Genomic DNA, 21100 nt, shown 5'->3' on the forward strand with positions numbered 1-21100 from the left:
ATGATCTCTCTGTGGAGCCAGCACCACATCAGTATAGTATCTAGACTCATAGATTTTAACATGTAGCATGGACTGATTGTTCAGTCACTATTTGGAACTATTAAACGAGTGTATCAGTATCACAGATTCAGCCAGCAGACAGGCTAACATTTGGGCCAAGTTATAAGATCCTAATATATATCATTTAGACCTGACTAGTCCTGCTATTGAGTTTCCAAAAATAAACATTCTGACAATGGAAGGTGGCTGATACTTCCATATTCAGACTGACCAAGACTTTGTACAGGCAGTGATTACACTTTTACAGAAGCCTAGAGTAACGTCGTGTGGGGATATTGACTATCGAAGATGAGAGCTAAAAAGCCTACATAACTTGACTCCAGGCTACGATTACATTGACAAAGAGACTAAATTTAGACCCAAAAGTTCAACAATTTGCCATATTAACCACTGAAGGTATACAGAACAAACAAATCATCACCCTCATGACAACTCATATATTTTTTGGAGACAAAAGCACAGTAGGTATTTACACTTTTTTTCATGAGGTACTTAGTGCCCAATTGTGCTGCATATTTGCCACATGGAATTGTTACTACACCAATGTCTCGACCATGGTATATGTCAAGAGTCTGAAGACACCTGTACACCATCTATGTCCTATGGCGAGGTCCATTATAAATAGGGTAAATCTTTCCAGATTTAGAATGTGTTAAAAGATGATGAGAAACCTCGTGTGTATGACTTCCTATATGCATTGTAGACACTGAATTGACACTATTCACAGCATGTTAATTTCAAACAATGACTTCCTTCGTCTCCAGGCCATTTCCTATGCAGACATACACAAGCAAGTTACATGTCTGTTGTTTATTGTTATGCAAATTTTATGCAGCCAATGGCAGGATGCATTGAAGGAACTACAGAAAAAGAAAAGGGAAAAACAACTCATAGCCTGTTTGTTGTTGCATAATAAAATATCGCCAAGGTTGCCCTGATTGTAGACTTTTATGACTCACTGCCAATATCTGATATTTATAGTATTATTTGTCTACCTGAAAACTCAGAATACTAAATTCTTTTAGTGGTCTGAGCTGAAAATAATGTCAAGGATCGTGAATATTTTTTTCAAAATTGAGAATCTCCCAAATAGGAAGTGGAATTTCATCATGATGGCTATTTTGAGACTTGAATGTAAATACCACTGAAATAAGTTTTCTTCTTTCACTAGAGAATTACTGTGAATGACTAACACTACTACACTATTTCACCATCCTAACTGACATTTTGATTTTTTTTAATTTTCACTAATCCTTCCTGGAGCAAAAATTCAAAAAACCAAAGTCAGTTAGGACAGTGAAATAGTGTTAGTCCTTCATGTCTATTTGTAGGCTAGATATTTACACATTGTAGTGTCAACACTTTTTTGCACCTCTAGTTATTTGAGTAACTACATTTAGATCCTCCTGTCACATCTAGTGTTGAGACAATGAAGGAGAACAAGTGACTTGTTCAAACATGTCTTTAAAAGTGAAAGTAGAAGAGAATTTGTGAATGGATGTACTCCATGCAGTACACTCAACCCACTTATACATACATGATGTAAACACAGAAAGTGCACTTGCTATAATGAACTTTCCAAGTAACTTTGACAATAGTCTGGAAACTCTTTTTGTGGACTCATTTTCTACCCTCTCCATCGTACATGGAGAGAGATCATAGAAAATGAACCCACATATATACTTTGTAGACCACTCTGACAACAACATGCATGCTAATGAACAATTGACGTTTCTTCTGAGACTATCGAGATATTTGGTTTTTAGGTGATGATGGCACCTGCCTTTAATTTGTATTTTGACTGACTTGTGAATAAAAATACAGTGACTTAATTCAAGATAGGCACATTGTTTTTATCAGTTCATAGTCTAGAATATAAGGATATAGGAGGGGGAAAATGCTTCTGTTATTAAAAAATAAAGGAACTGAACTGAACAAAGAGAATGTATTAGATCTACTGACCTTACTATTTGATCAGTTCATCTGTAATGTTGAACAATTTAGTAGATTTTGTAATATGTGTGTTGCTAGTGGATTAACTCTATGTCACCAATAATAGCTGCCAAATATAGCAATTTCATTGCTTTTATTATTCACCACAACTGAGACTGTGAGGGCGCTGTTCTTCCGTCTGTGTGTCCCATGGGAGAGTTACCATCACTGTATTACTACTAGTCTATTAAATCATGAAACATTGCTGTGTTCCACACCGCATATTATGGAGATTGCGGGTCCTTATCAATATTATTATATATTGGATGGTCAGTAGAAGTGTTCACGCATGTGAATGAAATATCATCACTCTGCCTTCGCAAAAAGTTAAAGTTAGTCTGTTATTAATCTTTCTCTAATCATCCCAAATTCAATAATTTTATTGCATAATTTAATAAATCAGTTTTCCTCCAAAAAATTACCAAAATTCATCGCTGAAAATGGTTTGAAGGATTGATCAGATTCTGATGGCTAATACTTGGCTTCAAAGTTTTACAATTTCAGGGGTTGTAAAATTTTGTTTCTACTTCATAAAAACATTCCTTTGTTTCAATTCCAGGTATAGATTTTTCCACTTGTGTCATCCATCTCTATAAATACATTCTATAAGCATATCAAGACTTGTGAGGGCGCTGTGACAATGGAAGGAAACAGAAATCTGAACTGGAAGACCTTCAATAGGTCAGCCAACTTGGAGGGAGTGAAATCAAATTGTTCTGATGCTAGAAAAGTGCTTTAAGTTATAAACCCTGCTGGTTATTCTTGTATTTTGTGCTTGTCTTCTTGAATTATTTAACTCTTGGCAGCATCTTCTTTGAGAGTAACTGTTCTGTTGAAAACCAGCTGTGAAGGAGAAATGAAATAAACAGGATATTTTTATTGTAATTACAAACATTCATTGAAATGACGTTCATATTATGAAAAGGTATAGAATTTGTATCCATCATTGAAAAACACCGTTGTCAACATCTGTATATCTCTGGTCATGATGTGTTCTCTGAAGAGGTCTGTGAGACTATGTCTATCACTACATACTTTTATCAGTATTCCTGCACCTTATACTTACATGATCTGGTGTACTGTCTGGATCTATAGAAAAGTAACCAATTCTCTCAAACTGGTACTTGTCATAGACCTTAGCACCTTTGACAGACTTGTCTACCAGGGCATCATAGATTACATGGAGTGTGTCCTGTTGTAGAGATCAAAACTATACAGTAAAAACACTATGTGGAGTGTGTCCTGTTGTAGAGATCAAATCTATACTATGTGGCGTGTATCCTGTTGCAGAGATCAAACTGCAGAAACACTCATTCTAAAACATATCTACCATTTCATTTGGTTCAAGGTATAGGAAATATTGGATATGTTACATTTCAAATCAACAAAAGCAGTGCAATAAACATCATAGAATTCCTATCCATAAAGTCTCTGACAGTGAGACACAACTGGGAAACACAAGGGTTTCTGTCACTTCATTGGACAATAAAAGTCGATGATTTTATTATTCAAGACGTCTATGTGATTTAGTTTGATATCTTCCAGGGTAACACTAATTTAAAACCACTCTACATTCAGTCATCTTGGTTTAGACAATTTGATTTCCACAAAGCATGTAGGGGAGTATACACAAAGAGGTGATAAAAGCTAGACCAAGAAAGAGGGCCAGTAACTTATGATATTACAGTCAGGAGAGGTGTTATAAGCTAGACTAAGAAAGACAGCAAGTAACTTACGGTATTACAGTCAGAAATAAAACCACCTGGAACTTCACTTAGATCTTCTGGGTTCTTGTGTTTGAATCTGTGACAAGAGGAATTTGATTGTTTAGATGTCTATTTTTTCACCTTGTGTCAAATTAGCTTTCTGTAGAATCTAAACTTTCTCTCTGGTGTGTTGTCAAATGTAAATGTTTTCTTGGTTCAATTTGAAACATTTTTATCTTGATTGTTCAATTAATGGTGTACAGATTGTGAATTTGACAATTAGTAATTCAGAGTTTTTAGTCAATCTTATTTGATAAGAAAGAAAAATGATAAAAATGTAACTCCTGGATTATTGCCTTTTGTATGTACAAACAGCTGTACCTCACCAAACTATCAGAGTTCCTAGCAAAAAACAGGTTATCTTTTCTTTTTTCAAAGTTCTACCATAGTGAAAGTCAAATAAAGTAGAAATGAAAATAAAATAATAGAATTTCTGCTACTCACAGTCTGTCATAAAGTCGGATTTCACAAGTGATTGGTTTAGCTACCCAGTGAATGAAACCTTTAGGTTTAGTGGTTTCATTTAGTGGTTTACACGTTACTTTGAGTTCTGTAATTTTACCATCACTGTCCTTGATAACCTCATCCACACAGATGACATAACCGACATGTTTCAGACCCACTGCTTGGTCTGTAGTTAGACGACGATAGTTCTTGTCTGCAGACTAGCAACAAATTGTGAAAAAAATAATTTGACATTAGTCCTCAAAATTGTTGATTGTAAAGCTTCAACTGAATATTCAGTCACATCAAAGCCTGTTGTTACATTGACTGGAGCTTTAATGTACAGCTTGGCAGCCATTTTGAATTTGTTTGAAAAGAGATATTTTGTTTCTTGTTCCACCATTTATGTGGAATCTGAACATTTTCCTTGATATTTCAAAGTTTAAAAATTATTGTACTAGTAAATGAATCTTTTTGTTTCACATTTGTTCATACAATGCTATGAGAAATAGAAGTATACAAGCTCCAACTTTATGTTGTGATTTGTTGTCATGGACACCAGTAAATATTTCATTTTTGTTGATTGTCAAAAAAATTGTTTTGATGTTTCATTGCATAGTCTATAATCATGCTTTTGTCCTTTTTTTCTTTTTATTGATTCAAATATGCATACTATCTTGGAGGAAAGATTTTAAAAATTCTGACTTCAGTGGTGTTGTATTTTGTTGTTATGGCAACAGGCTAGCACAGTTAAAAATTTGCAACTAGTTGTGAGTTTATAAACAAGGACACAAAATTTACCATAACAACCAGTCCCCCTCTCATTTTAGTCGTAAGTCAATAAGACACTGAATAAAATGACAGCCACAGGTAATCAAACATGAATACAACATTTTACTCTGAAGGTGAAATCATTCATGCAAGTATTGACATACACAATCACTAATGTGTTTAACAGTAGTAATTATATGCTAATGGTAGCTGTATCTTAAATGAACCAAATCAGTGACTCACTCTTTCAGAAGAGTTTGCTTCAAAGGGCCATTATCTGTTAGCGGACGATATGCACACTCAACCACAATCAACAGTCTAAATCGTTTAACCTACAACAATCGTACTTCTAAGAAGTCTAGTTTCTTGAAAAAGACATTACATGTGGGAATTATTCTCTTGGGAAGAATTTGCAAACAAATGACTTTTTTTCTTCTCATTCTTCAACATGGTAGGAAACGTTACAAACTTTCATTCTCCCACCACCCCTCCTAAACCCCTATTCACTTATATATTTGATAGTTGGATTAAAATAACGATTTTAGTCTCTGATTTGAGTGCTTTACAGGAAAAGTAATAACATGAATTTCAACACCATGGGCATTCATCAAGGTATGCCCCCCCCCCCCCCCCCCCCATATCACAAATACATCAGTTTTGATAGGCACAAACGAAATCTAAATCACAGTATGTCCATTTTTCTTCCTTTTTTCAAAGTTTCTCACCACCTTTACCAAAATTTCCAAACGATTAATATCTTAATTGAAGCCAAAATATCAGTACCTTTAAAAATTCATCCAAAATTTTCTGGACAAAATGATCTTTGTAAATGTTGTTGTATACATATGAAATAAGTTGTCAATATAACCTTTTTCAAGTTATGGTGATACACATCAACCCTTGAACCCCTTCCACCAAACCTATACTTCATAGTCAGTAACATACATGTTTACAATTTTGATTTTTGACGTTTGGGCTCCAATGTGTTTTTACAATTATACTGAAGTATATAATTTACATTCACTATACGACTAATATATTTACTAGAGGTTACATTTAATCAGTTAGTACCCAATCAACATAGAAAGAACCATGTCAAATATCAGGAGGGCTTATAACTAACCAAGGATGACCTTTGACCTGTGTCAGTTAGTCAACATGGAAAGAACCCTGTCAATTGACAGGAAGGTTTGTAACTAGTTAATGATAACCTTTGACCTACCTCCTTAAAGTCAGTCTGTTCAATATATATGGTTGAATCAAATGGTAATTTGTGTGTTCCTTTGCTGCTGTCATGTGGGATGTTAGGCACATCTACTTCCTTTGGCTGGAAAACAGAAATAATGATATCTAAACATTAAAATCTGAAAAAATAGACTCAATATTAATGAGTCAGCTTATGTCTAAAAAGTGACTTCAACTTAAACAATTGCGAAAAAGTTAGCAGTATTTGTGTTACAATCATTGCTTCTACTGCATTGTCTATGTAAACTACCAGGTAGTCTTGCCAGTTAACAATGGCAAACTTTCCCCCTGTCAAGTCAATAGCTTCAATTATGACAGAAAATTGAAAAACTATACTACAAAAGTTAGTGATGAAGTTATGACTGACCATTTGACAGTACTTACAACCCTTTTCACTGAACTGCAATAATTGAGTCATAAAAAGTCTATTGTTTATTTGCCACTAGGTGGCAGTACAGTCTACTATTAACTGGAGTAAGAGATAAGGAATTCATGTCTAATGACTTGTAATAGTTCAGTGAGAAGGGTTGCAGGTACTGGCAAGAGACCAGAATATCAACAATTGATATAATTACAATGTGATTACTTACAGCATCATCAGGGAAATTAGTGATAGTGACTTTAACAGGATCCTGTACAGCCATAGCACGGGGTGCTGTGTTGTTTAACACATCACGCACACAGGACTCCACCATGGATGGATCTATGGTGACTTGTGCCATTGTGACTCCAACCTATGAAGAGATGGAACCATAGATCTTAACATTTTGGCTGCAGTTTTTAGAATGCTGGTACCACAAAATGTGATAAAATCATCCAACACATTTTAACAGATTTTCACTGGAAACATTATTTAATGATTGGTTACTAGGGAACCTGGATTAATTCAATTTCTAAAGTACAACCATGATTTCAGTACTTTTTTGGATGGACATGTTTGGTCATTGTTATTTTCAATTTCTAACTTTTATATCTATTAGGTGGAAGTTTATTTTGTTGACAAAGAGATAACAAACCTAGCCTAGTCTTTATCACAACATAGATCAATTAAGAAACATGTTTTAAAAATGTGTTGAGACTGAAAAGTGTTATTTATACATTTGATCAAATGTAATTCGAAAATGGTTTAAAATGAAAGTAAATGCTCGTCATCATGTGTACTCAAAGATTTATCAAGTCTGTCCCTAGAGGGCGCCACACCACTGTAATGTAAATACCAAAACAATACTTGACAAAGATGTGACTGATCTATTCTTTAAACAATGGCTGCTTCAAACAATAGGTTGTTCTGAACAACAGTAAGTGACATTGCTGTCAGAGCTAATAAACCTACATTGTCTAAGATTATACAAATCAGGTTTTTTTTTCCACTAAGCCTACATGAATAACAAGAGTTTGATGACGTCAATTGCATCTCAAAATAAAACAGTTCTGCTGTCACACTGGATTTCTTCTGTCTGTGTGTACAATGGATTGCAATGCAAATAGCTTTTTTGTAAAGATTGTCAAGGAAATCAATGGCACAGTGACAGAAAACATCCATTACTTGTGTGCTGGATTTCTTTGAACTCTAAGGTACAATAACACATCATGAAGGACTTGAAAGAGGAGCCATTGACAATTTACTAACAGCATAGATCATTATACTGAATGTATTGCTAAGTGCAGAACTTAATTTATCAGCCAACAATATAACATATTAAATTTGTATTTATGTTTTGTGGATTTATGAAGAGATATGTAACAAAGTTTAAAGTTTCAATATATCCAGCAGTATTTTAAATTGATGTACACAAAAAGTGACCATTTATCCTTTTCAGTACAAAATGTACAACACTGTACTTTTCCCACCAAAAGTATTCTCATAAAAATTCTTGTTTTGCAGTAACGTTTTGCAACAACTTCGTTTTTTTATTGTAGGTCAAAGTCAAAGAAAAAGCCTTCTTTACATAAAGTCAAAATTTTTGTAGAAAGTAAAAATGAATTCACAAAAACTCCACTATAAACATACTCTTTACGAGCCCCACTTTGTTATCACAAGAAAGTAGATGGTCTACACTATGTAGCAGTACTATAAATTATATTGCACCTCTATTGATCTATCATGTCTTAGGGTCATATATAGGGTATTTTTGGACTTAAAACTCATTACCATCATCTCATTAGGTTGCCATTTTCAATCACTTTTGAAAGAAACAGATCAGGGAATGTTTGTTCCCTTTTTATTTCCTCTAATTTTTCATTTCATTATGATATGCAAGTACACTGACATGAACACTGCACAGTGTACTGTACACAGTCATAGCAAAAATAATGTCATACTAATCATGTTTTTTTCTTCAAATGGTAGACAAATATCAAATATGAATGTACTAAACACTTACCTTTGCACAGAATACATTGATGGCTTCAGCTGGGAAACCACGACGACGAAGAGCAGTCAATGTGAACAACCTTGGGTCATCCCAATCTCTGAGAGAGAATAAATGAGTAAGATGAGATACCCTCTGAAATTACTCAAGAAATGAAAAGAATCACAAACACCACACTTGTTGCATTATCAGTAGATATTGTGATATAACATTTATAAACTTTTTGTTATTTTTTACCAAATTTTTGAATAAAATTTTTGTAAATATGCCATAGAAGTCAGTACTTCAGTCAGTTAAACATAGGAAAATTAGTTTTGTGTCAAAACAGAAGACAAGTTTGGTCAGGATATAAAACAATGTCATTCTGACAAACATAGACAAGATTATTTCAGACTAAACAATTTCTGCAGCTCTCACCAGGTCAATAATATTTTATACTGTAATTACATTCTTTGATATGTACAAATTAAATTTTTGTCTTTTCTATCTAGTGAAGTAAACTATCTATAGCATGTTGCCCCTGACAACCAATCAACGACCTGGTTTGAGTGTGAATACGGGTATATGTGAAAATACGAGATGAGATGCAATTGTATAATTAATATCATCAAGTGATCACCCCAGATGGAGTTGTGATATTAGTAGGATATACAACTTGGCACTCACATGCCTCATTTTATATCCTTTACTAACAGTTTACCACTTTTTGAGTTCAACTTACCTTACTATATTGTTTGTTATAAGTTTACCAATTTTTCTCTTTGATACAACTGTGTAGGAAATATTAAGTCTGCCATATTCCCACTGTACTGGACAGTAAGTATCCAGTGCATTGCATAGCCAGTAGTAAGATGAACGCCTACAAAAATGAAACAATAACACAACATTGGATATTTTCACTTCAGATCAACATGAGATATCTATTAGCAGAATAACTAAGAACAATTCTACAAAAGCAAAATTTGACTTTCATTTTTCTTATAAACTTTTTCAATTGTAATTGATAAAACCAACCATCTGGTCATTCTATGTCACTCCAACACAATGTCAAGGAAAGTTCTGCAGTGCTTAAAAAGCGTTCAAAATGACCATCGTAAATCTCTCCCAATTTTCCATAAATTAAGTTTGTGCAGGTATAATCATACTATTGCCACTATTACTCTTGAAAATCCTCATGACAAAAAAGGGTGTTGTCACCAAGAGTCTTAAACATATACTGACAAGGTCCCTTAGTTCACTCACATGGAAAACAATATCTAAAATATGTGTCAATATATGACGATACGCTGCCACATTTGCCATGGTAAAATGCTTTACACTAAAGAATACATTTCTACTATTATGGCTATCTCCCCTCAAAATATTACATCACTAAGAATTTCTTTTAATCTCTGAAGATATACGTGAAAAATAGGTCCATCACCTTACCTAGACTGAAATTCCTTTGTACAAAGTGAATGAGTGATGTTTTCAATAGAATCACACAGACAATGGGTATAGTCATAGGTTGGGTAGATACACCTGTAAGGAAAACATCACAATAAATAAACAATAGTATTTATTCATACAAACAGTGGGGGCGCTCTTTACAATTCTTTGATGCTTCATTATTTACATTGACAATAAGCATATTGAAGGTTCCCCTGAGCAAGATAAAAAATAGCATTTGATCACATTAACAGCGTTCTCCCTTCACAATTTTCTTAGTGGAAAACCATATAGCATCATTACTTCCAACAGATAAGCCGACTTACAAGGATAGAACAATAGAATTTGATCTTACAACATTGGTGGTGCTCTTTTTCCAATTTTCACTATACCTGTAGCTGTCTCAGTGTTTATCACTACATAATTGATGAGTTACATAAACAAGCGACCTATCGGTCAGAATAGCTCCGCTGTTGTTTTTTTTAATTTAATTTTTTATTTTGGTGACATGTAGAAGTGGTTCAGGTCTTCAGCTCTTCGAGTCACTATGCAGTTTTGTTTTAGCGATGCAATAAAGTGGTTAATGGTTTCATATGATGTCTCACTATAAAACACATTTTACACAGAAGTTGGTAATGTATTGTACTTTTATACCATAGTCACCATTTTATAACAAAAATCTACTGTTATGAAAAATTGCACAAAATCTCAGAAAAAAATGACTGGGAAATGCACACAAGAAAAAGAAAAAAAGAGGATTTTGAGGTTGGCTATAAGTAATTCCAGTGTCTTACAGCTGTAACCCTGGAAAATTTTAATGAAGAATGAAATAAACTAGGGATCTAAAATAATTTTGAGGCAATTTGAATTTCAATTTTCTAACAAATTTACAAAGTCAACAACATTCAACTTGTTCTAGTTGTGGTAGATATATATAGGGAAGAAATGTATTAATCGCCATCTTAGTTTCCGTACGGCGACAATCTCAAGTACCCGGAAGAGAGTCATTCTCAGCCATACGTTACAGTGGTAACACTCGTTCATGTTCGGTTACCTTTCACAAAGAAAACACAACGAAATGGTTGAAATGATCTTTTTTTAATTTCTTTTCATCACAACAACAAAATCTGCGTGATCAAAAGTGTTGTAAACTAAACCAGAAAGAATTATCGGACTGGCTAAACTTCCCGATGAACTGGAAGGTCCTACTACTTCCAAGTAAGCCTCGATAGTACTATAGTACGTGAGAAAATCGTCTCAAACTAGCGATACAACTTTCAAAATATAACTTGACATGTCTTCATTTGTTAGAGTTATACAATTCAAGACGGGTTTTCACTCGAAAACAACAATTCTGTGAATAATGACAGTGACACTCTGAACGCAGCGATTTCTCGGACGATGTTACCACTGTAACGTATGGCTGACAACGACTTGCTTCCGGGTTAGTCCCTCGTGCATACGGGTGGATTGTCGGCGATTAATACATACATGTACATCGTCTGATATTTTAATTCACAGTGTTTTTTGTGACCGGCGCCTGTCAGCAGACTCTGCCATTTTTTTTCATCATTCCATTGTATTTAAACCTTGTACTTGACATTTCGCAATATTTATAATTCTCAACAAAATACCTCAACATGCCTCACTTCGCTCGTACTCAAAGCAGCCCCGCACGTAGTCCTGCTTGCATACGGAGGAATTCGGGACTCGATTCTGACAATTGTCCCTCCCCCTCCGGTGTTTAGAGTCAAGTCAGTAATACAGACTCGTGCACCCGAGGACTACCCCGCGCGGTATGATCACTGACACTGATGACATGATGAGAGAGAACCTTTTCGGATTTACATGTAAAATGGGGAAAGACACGCAAAACATAATGCAAAGTCTGAAGCCAAATTAAAGTTGTAATTATTTTAATTATTTTTACTTGCCAAATATTTGCATTTTGGAAAGGCAAGACACGTTCATGTCGTTTAACTTTACATGTGAACTGTCGGCCATATTTAAACTTCAACCGCATGCCTGGCATGCCCTTCCTTACGCAAGTTGTCTGAATTCTGGTTCACTGTCATTCCAAATTGCACGACAATATAGAATTAACCACAAGTTACATGTTATCTGAAAACATCACACTTTTATAGTGGGTCTGAAGTGTGATTTTAGTGAGTACTAAGAACGTCCTGTGTTGATACTCAAGATACTTGCTGTGGAAAATCGAATGAGGTCACCTTCAGCTTCTGGTCGAATCAGGATAGAGTATGCAAATGAGGATGTTGCGGATTGGCTGATAATGTAGAAGGGTGCAGAATTGGATTTGAAGTTTACAACCCTGTTTCGAACAAACGCTTGTCATTTGGGCGCCCAATGCGTAGAATTATGACTATAGCACATATTACATTGCTTGTTTGACGTCAATAGTGTCTTTTGAAAAGTGGCAGTTTACTTAAAGTCTCGTCGACTGATTTCCAATATGGCGTCGGTCATTATGCTCATTAACATATTCATTTTTTTTTCAAATTACAAAAAAAAAATCATAAAAAATAAAAATGAGGATGTGCTGACTTGAAATTAACAAATCTGAGTAAGCTACCCCCTGCGCATCAACACGCCAGATATCAAAGCAATCTAATAAGAGGTTTTCAAGGAGTTGATGAAAATGACATTTTATGAAAAAAAATCATAAAAAATTGAAAATGGCACAGATCAACTTGGCATGAACAAATCTGAATAGCCTCCCCCCAGGGAACATGCACACCAAATATCGAAGAATTCCGACTGTCACTTATGGAGTAGATAGTAAAAATATAAAAGTTTGACGGACACCTATGATTCACTCTACTCTCTATACCTCAATACCCACCTATACCTAAAGCTACGCTTTCAGCTTTTGCTGACAGCGGAGCTAAAAAAAGCTGAAAACTTTGGCAGGGAGGATGACAGTTAAATTGTACAGAGACAGTAAGTCCAGGAGATTTGGATTAAAATGACTTCTTAAAAGATTCCTTTACCATTTATCCCCCGATCTGTGATGAGCTTTGTATTTTATTCTATACGCTACAGGATCCATCTTGCCATCTTCTAATGTGGTCTTCATCCTGAGAGTTGCTTCACCCTCTTCTAGTTTTCCATTCTTCATATCCTGCGTACAATTCAAACATTTTATACACAAAGATCATTCATCCACTCTGATAGATCATAAAATACTTCCTCCAAGGCATTGAAAAAATGTCTTTTATAAATTATGGGTGAAATAAATAAATTTGGCACATCAACTGTTTAAGATTGATGTATCATTTTAGTCCTGTAATAAAGTTAAAAGTCTACTCTGTATACATGCAACCTGTAAAAGTAACATACTATCAGTAATTTCAATTCATAGCAGTTCAATTCAGTCAACTGGGTATTATGATTATTTATTTTATCATGAAGCTGACTTCATTCCCTGGCAACTTACTTGAAGTTGTATACACACTGTCTTAACAAAAATACACAATTACTCAAAAACTTTTGGAACCATTATAAGTTACCTCAAATAAGATGAGTGATTCTTCTACTGGTCTGTCTCTCCATGGTGAAGGGGGTGGATTGCGACCTTTGATCTCTTCCTGTTTCTGGTGACAGATGTATGCTTTACCCCTGTAAGGTCAAAGTTGGCATAGTTAGGTCAAAGTTGACATAATTAGGTCAAAGTTGACTTTGTGTTCACCTTTCCCCAATTCTAGTGTTTAAGCATTTGATATCATAACATCATATCCTACACTAAGTAATAAGAGTTTTAGGAAAGTGTTTGTAAATGTAGCCATTTTCAAAACAAAATGAGAAGAAAACTTAGAGGAAAACAACAATTTCTGGCAATTTTGTTTCTAGTGATTGCAGTCAATCATACAAAAGCCAGCCCAGTCGTCAGACCAGCCTCAAGTCAAATCTGGCAAAAATACATTTGAGTTTTACTTTTCTTCTGAAACTTACAATTTAACTTGGACTCTCATCAACTTTGGGATTTGCACAACAACTCAAAACTCTGACATGTTGTCATGGTTACCACTAGTTACAACTTACCGTTTGATCAGCTCTATAGCCCATATATAGAGTTCTTGGAAGTAGTCAGATGCATGGGTCACCTTATATGGAGTGTAACCTAGGAGACGACGGAGAAATAACAAACAATTGTAATGTAGTTTCAAACATTGAGTTAGATTTTAGGAAAACACAAGTGTAGGTTTATTATCAACATCATTGTCAAAAGACATTAATTTAACAATCAAGCAAAAAACAAGCAATTCTGTTCTAATGAATGCATTCTATAGTTTCCTGATTCAAGGTTCTTATTACATGAATATAGGACTGTGCTTTCAAAGTCGAATTTACCCACTAGATCAGAGTGACATGGCTGGATATTATCCCAGGTACAGTACAAATTACTGAACCTAATGAAAAATATCTGAATCAGACAAGCTGCTAATCTCTATGAACATTGTGGGCTGGGGTTTCTAAATGCCACCTGCTAGCATTTAAAAAAACTAACTCACCTAGGGAGTTTAACTGCCAGCCTTGTCAAATAATCACTCACCTAGGGATTGTCATTTAAACCTCTCAAATAACTATTCACTTGGGGAGTCACTGTCAGCCTGTCAAATACTAAGTTGAACTCAATGAGGAAGTGTCAAGGCCATGAGGTTCAAAATCTAGCAAGCATCAACAGCTACATGGACAAAAATTAACTCACTTAGAGAGTATCACAGCCAGTATAGCCAAAAAAAACAAAAAAACTCACCTAGCCATTCTACCATTTCCAAGATACCACGGAAGAATTTTTCTTCTTCCTTTTCAGGATTAGTGTCATCATACCTCAAGAAACAGATTCCATCATGAGCCTACAAAAGTAATCACCAATGTGAGAACAGTATCTTTGAAAATAAGCTTTCTTGAATTTATTTAACATGAAAACAATCACAAATTAAAATTAAAGTTGTGTATATTAATTACCTTGGCATATCCAAAGTTAAAGTTGATAGCCTTGGCATGACCAATGTGAAGGATTCCGTTGGGTTCTGGTGGAAATCTTGTCCTGATCTGAAATAAGAATCATTCTGGATTACAATCTGGAAGTCAACAATTTCACAGCTGGTAATTGTTATTGTACATGGACCTACAAGAGCTTTCCATAGTATACATCTTTCAACAAGGACTTGATAAAAGCTTGTGCCGCTTACATTATCATGTAATATTCATCTATACCAAAACAAAGACTGGAATCAAATTGATTTCAATATCCGACATGAGTGAACCTTACATATACACAGAAATCTTTGGAACAATATGAATCTGAAAACAAGTACATCGTCTGCTGTTTACCTGGCCTCTAGTTTCTTCAAGATGTTTTTTGAGAAGTTCCATTGTTTTTGATGTCAACACATAGCCTTCTGTTGTGTAGTTCTCACCTAAAATGTTCACAAACAAGTAAGTATTAAAATTACTTCCATTCCTTAAAAAAAGATTACAATTTTGCACATCATCACAACATTCAAGAATTCTTATTATTCCTATATATTATATTCCATGGTAGTCTAAAATGGTTGATGGGAATCTCACAAAATATGTCCCAATAATGATTATTAAACTTTGATGAGGACTACTAATTCATCTACCAATAAATTTACAAATTCCATGATCCATAAGGTACTCATGTACGTGTATAATACTTTATATAATACACACCATGTTCTTTGAGAAAACATACAAACACTGAATTCATGAAACCTACCGCCTACAAAAATATGAGGCATACAATACTTTGGACTACAGACACCAATAATCTTTTCATGAATATAAACAATTTCAACTTTTTAGTCATTTACCACTTATGTTTGTCAATTTTAATATTATATTCTCTGTCTTCAGATTATTCCCTACAGCAGTGGTATCCGCTAAAAGTACAGTTGAGACAAAATGGTTATATATTTGAAGAGCGCCCTCAGCAAGAACTACTGATTTTCCTTTGTACAAATTTGTAATATTTGATTATCTCTACCTGGTTTATGGAAAGTCAGGGCAGCTCCCATGATTTGATATGGACTCTGTCCATCCATTGGTGATGCCAGTTCTTTCTCAACTTCTGTTTTCTTGGTTTCTTCTTTTTTAGGTTTCTCGTGCTTTGTACCGAGGAGACAAAAATAGAAACAATTGATATTTGAACACTGGATTTTGTAGTCCTCAGTTTGAAAGATATTGTAGATCTAAGTCACAAGTTATGCAGAAAAGTAATATTTGTTGGAAAGATACCATTTCCATTGAAATATGGGCTCCATTCTTGTGTACTAATTACCATATGTAGATTCAGTGGAATAAAATAAATCAACAAAAACAAGTCTCCTGCATCAGATACTGTAAATTATCTAGCAGAGATGTCTTTTATTTACCTGTGTTTTACTCTTGACTGGTTTTTGTTTGTCTTCTTCTGTCTTTGGTCCAAGCAAGTCCAGTATCTGCATGTCCATTTCGTTCTTGACTGCTTTACCATCGGCCCACTTCAGTTTACCTCGGACTTCAGCTGTACACAATATCAATTATTGTTATAAATAAATTAGAGTTTACAGTATTTTTTGGACAATTGCACTTTTCTCTACCAGCCATTCTTTGGAATAAGGAGTACATGTGGCTGAGTAGTTCTACTCCAAGTTTTAGTTGAAACATGGTGTGCACAAAAATGACAACACTGATGGGACATAGATAGTTCTAATGAAATGTGATGTCATTGTTAAGTTCTATCGTGTAAACTACAGAAGAACAGGCCTGTAGTTAGAATGAAGGACATCATGATATTGTAGTAAAATACAGTTACTTTTGGAAAGGTAATTTTATTTAGAAACGATCAAGTCAGTAGTAGACAGACTAATATGTTGCATTTGTTTCTAATGTACCATTCCAAAGTAACTCTATTTTCCTGTCCTATCGATTCTTGGAACCATGGACAATATATTCTCAGCATCATCATGACGTTTCTATTCTCACCAGCAATGTGAATAAAGTAGTGAACACCTGGAAATGTTGTACAGCTTTGGCTGATTTACTTCTTGACTTGGTGGTGCTCTATCTACTTTATCAGGAGATCAATCCATAGCATGCATACACTATATTTCTAGACTACATGTCATTTATTTCAAAATTTATTCACTCTTTCTCTTTTATATGTTACCAATCTCCACACCTGGTAGAATCTAAAAACCACTCTGGTGTAAGATTAGTGATAAACTTACCCATCATGGACCCAATGTTGTAACGATATCTACTCTCAATAAGTCCATCTTTGTTTTTCTTGATAACTTCCTCTACCTACAAGTAAATGAAAATAAATCAATTACATAAAACTTCAGTTAGTCCACTTTTTTTTTACTGAGACAAACACAGTATTGTGTTCTGACAAATCCAACCATAGCTACATCTACATTTGATGTCATGTCTAGACTTCCAACATACAGACTACTTCTACTCTTTGTGTGATTATTATCTTACTAATAATAGTAAAGATAGTAGTAAAGAACTCAGTACTCTATGATCCTTAACTCTTCAAGCTAATCTTAAATTTGTAAAGTCATGAATCTATTCACAATATTTCTATAATCACATTCATTATCAATATCATATTCTCAAAACTAGCAATACATCACCATCACTAATTCTTAATGTTATCTCCTACCAAATTAATATTTTAGTTCGTTTTTTGGGAGTTGACATTTCATTATCAGAACTTTACTATTCCTTATTACTACTATAACCAATACAATCTGTAAACATTTGTGATACAAGTACTGATGTCAGTCAGGTGTCTTGTGATGTGAGGATGTCAGTCAGGTGTCATGTGATACAAGGGTGTCAGTCAGATGTCATGTGATACAAGGGTGTCAGTCAGGTGTCATGTGATACAAGGATGTCAGTCAGGTGTCATGTGATACAAGGGTGTCAGTCAGGTGTCATGTGATACAAGGATGTCAGTCAGGTGTCATGTGATGCAAGGGTGTCAGTCAGATGTCTTGTGATGTGAGGATGTCAGTCAGGTGTCTTGTGATGCAAGGGATGTCAGTCAGGTATCTTGTGATGCAAGGGATGTCAGTCAGATGTCTTGTAACATTGGCATTTCCAAAGAATAAACAATGTAAATATCACACAATAATATCTTTTTGTTATAATCTATGTATGTGACTTACAGCTTCCTCTATCTGTTCAGGAGTTATATTAACTCCAACACCACATGCCTCCTCAAATGCCTTGGTGTCAATTGGATCCACAGGGTTACTCTTGAAAAAGTCCAGAGCAGCTGACAAAACAAAACAAAGTGGTGATTTATTGATGGAGAAGATCAGGTTACATTGTGGTTCAAACTTAGTGATATCCACTTAAATACCATGAATATCAATGACAGTAATAAATGACATTACCCTGTGATCACCACTAAACCACTATGAAGACAATGATACTGTAAATATCAATTTTCAGATTTTCTGACACTTATCGTTTTTCCAAAACAGAATTAATTTGTGTTGATAATAAAAAGGATATAGGTAATATCAGATATGGAGCCAAACAACTGCTAGTCAATTGGTGAATTTAAAACTTAAATATAAAACTCATTAAAAGGTGTAATCTAGTAGTTTGAGATAATCACCAATATAAAATTCTACAAATGAAAATCTACAATATACATGAGACCAAAGTTTTTAACCAATGCACACAAAATAAACTGACAAGCTAAGAGCCTTCGACTCCAAACTGTCAGTCTTGTTTAATCTATGATAGATGGCGCTGTTTGTGATCATGTCACCAAGTGACAATTTGTGACAAGTTCTGACTTACATCATATGTATTTTTAAATTTGTAAAAGAACTCATATTGGTAGTTAAGTAGAATAATTTATTTGGGGTTCATTTTTTCAGATACTGTTTCTATGCCTATATCTTGTAAAATAAATAAGATGACAATGTGTACTGTAGAAAAACAATGTTCCTTATTTATACAAACAGAAAGAATTCCTCTTATACCTCTTTCCCATTGCTCTCATGAAACGACATCACATTTACAAGATGTCAATGGGATGAAGTGAAACGACATCACATTTACACTGAAAGTTATTTTATTACAAGCAAGAATACAACATTGTCCAAACATTTTCTTATTTGGTTATTGACAAGCATTTTGAAATTTGGACAAGGTAATATTTCTTGCTTGTGATTAAATAACCTTCATTTAGAATTATATGAAACCAAGCTGATGAATCTCTTTGGATCTACTTTCAAATATTCCGATTCATGACAAAGTTCTTACCTGTCAGCTGAGCTTCTGAGTTAATTTTCCTAGTAGCGATATAGTCTAGAAGATAATTTGCTCTGTTTTTCTGTTTTAGTCTTGTGGCTGCTTGGTATAGTAGATTACCGATACCCTTGTCAATTTCACCACTAACTTTATTCTGGGTCTAGAATTGAAAATAACATGTTAATTAGTTAAATCTCTTTTCACATAGCTATACTTATTTTACATTTTTATGGAAATAACTGCAACTTGTTATTAGATTGTTGTTCACTTGCATCATTGTGCATTGTTACATTGCAAAGACAGGTCAAAGTACAGACATCTTGTATTATGCAAGCTAGGAAACTGAATTGTTGGTATTCACTCTCCCAATTCCAACATGTCCTCTTGTCCTCTTTGCAAGAAAATTGCTTTCCTTGGGTCAATTTTCAAAATTATTTTTGTTTGTATTTTATCTTGTTTGTTTTAATGTTTAGAGATTTAAAAAAGAACTGGTAAAATATGATATCATTAAAAGTTACAAAAGTATGAAGTTCAAATATATACGAGTTTGGTACAGTGGCTTTTTTTCATTGCAAAATCAATTCTAGATATTATGTTCACTCAATACAAGCTGTAATAATATAATGAATGAGAATGTACATTAATAATCAGCCTTATTGGGTTATTTTACAATGGGATACAACATTCAACATTATAAAAGTTGATAGAATATTTGAATATTGCAAACTTTGAAAAAAAAACATAATTTAAACATAGTTTAATTCACTATTTAAAACTAACATGTTTCTTTCATTTCATTTTACATAATATTGAGGCAAAATAAAACCAAAATGTGTGTTTTTGATAAACCAGCTGACCCTACTTCAATTAAGCTGCCAGCCCTAAACAGTTTTTTAAACATTTAAAACAAAAAGATATGAAATGAATTCTTTGTCTTCTTGACTTTCATGCACGTTTGTATTCTTTCCTCAGTTACACCTGTACATACTTCATCAAAGTAACACAGAACTTCAGAAGGGGGCAACACAGAAGTGGCACAGAAGGAGCTATTCATTCTGACCGATATTTCATTTGTATTTAGCAAAAATATAAATAAAAAAATATTTAAAAAAAATAAACTAAAACAAACTAAAATAAAATCCCTACCTACCTACCTTAATTTCTGAGGACATATTATCGGAAACACTTCGCCTAATGCGAAGGACAACATCTTAATATACATGTTATAATGTACAGTGATTGGCTGATGCAATGCTATGCAAAACAATGACATTGACAGCAGGGTTGCATGTTTTGGCTATCGTAGCTTTCATAATACACTCGCTATGGGTCAACAATAATATCTGATTCCGTTTCACGATCGCTGTGCTGCTCAACATCTCTCACAGGATACTACGAAATTAGAGAATATATTCTGAAGGTGAAAATCACCACACACACGTGTCAAATACCAACCAGGGAAGCCCTGCCCAAGGCCCATTGCATTGCATCAATTCAAGGTTGCAAAGAAGCCGGGGTGTTTAAATAATGAACGCAGTTTTCCTATACTTCAAAACTTTGATAACACCTACCTCTGCAATGAAATCCTTGAGATCTTTAGTAAGGACCTCATTCTTCGTTGTTTCCTTAGCTTTCTGCTCACTTAAACCAATGCTCTTAAACAGCTGTATAATATCGTCCGCCATGTTGACTGCTTTGCTTTTGCGCAGAAAG

At 34.3% G+C, this 21100-nt stretch overlaps 1 protein-coding gene across 1 annotated transcript; it reads right to left on the reverse strand.

Annotated features, from left to right (window-relative positions):
* Positions 1–1758: 1758 nt before the first annotated feature.
* On the reverse strand, positions 1759–21085 carry LOC144435436 (glutamine--tRNA ligase-like). The gene is made up of 21 exons (XM_078124035.1): positions 20959–21085; positions 19400–19547; positions 18286–18395; positions 17338–17413; positions 16501–16631; positions 16113–16233; positions 15437–15522; positions 15068–15154; positions 14856–14955; positions 14141–14219; positions 13609–13717; positions 13090–13220; positions 10079–10171; positions 9372–9509; positions 8663–8750; positions 6869–7012; positions 6256–6360; positions 4263–4483; positions 3789–3855; positions 3119–3244; positions 1759–2895 (listed from the first exon to the last, which is right to left on the reverse strand). The coding sequence occupies exons 1-21, from the start codon at positions 21070–21072 to the stop codon at positions 2845–2847; spliced, it is 2325 nt and encodes a 774-aa protein (XP_077980161.1). The 5' UTR covers positions 21073–21085; the 3' UTR covers positions 1759–2844.
* Between the last annotated feature and the right edge of the window lie 15 nt (positions 21086–21100).

Source organism: Glandiceps talaboti, chromosome 1 (genome assembly GCF_964340395.1).
Source record: "Glandiceps talaboti chromosome 1, keGlaTala1.1, whole genome shotgun sequence".
NCBI classification, from domain to species: domain Eukaryota; kingdom Metazoa; phylum Hemichordata; class Enteropneusta; family Spengelidae; genus Glandiceps; species Glandiceps talaboti.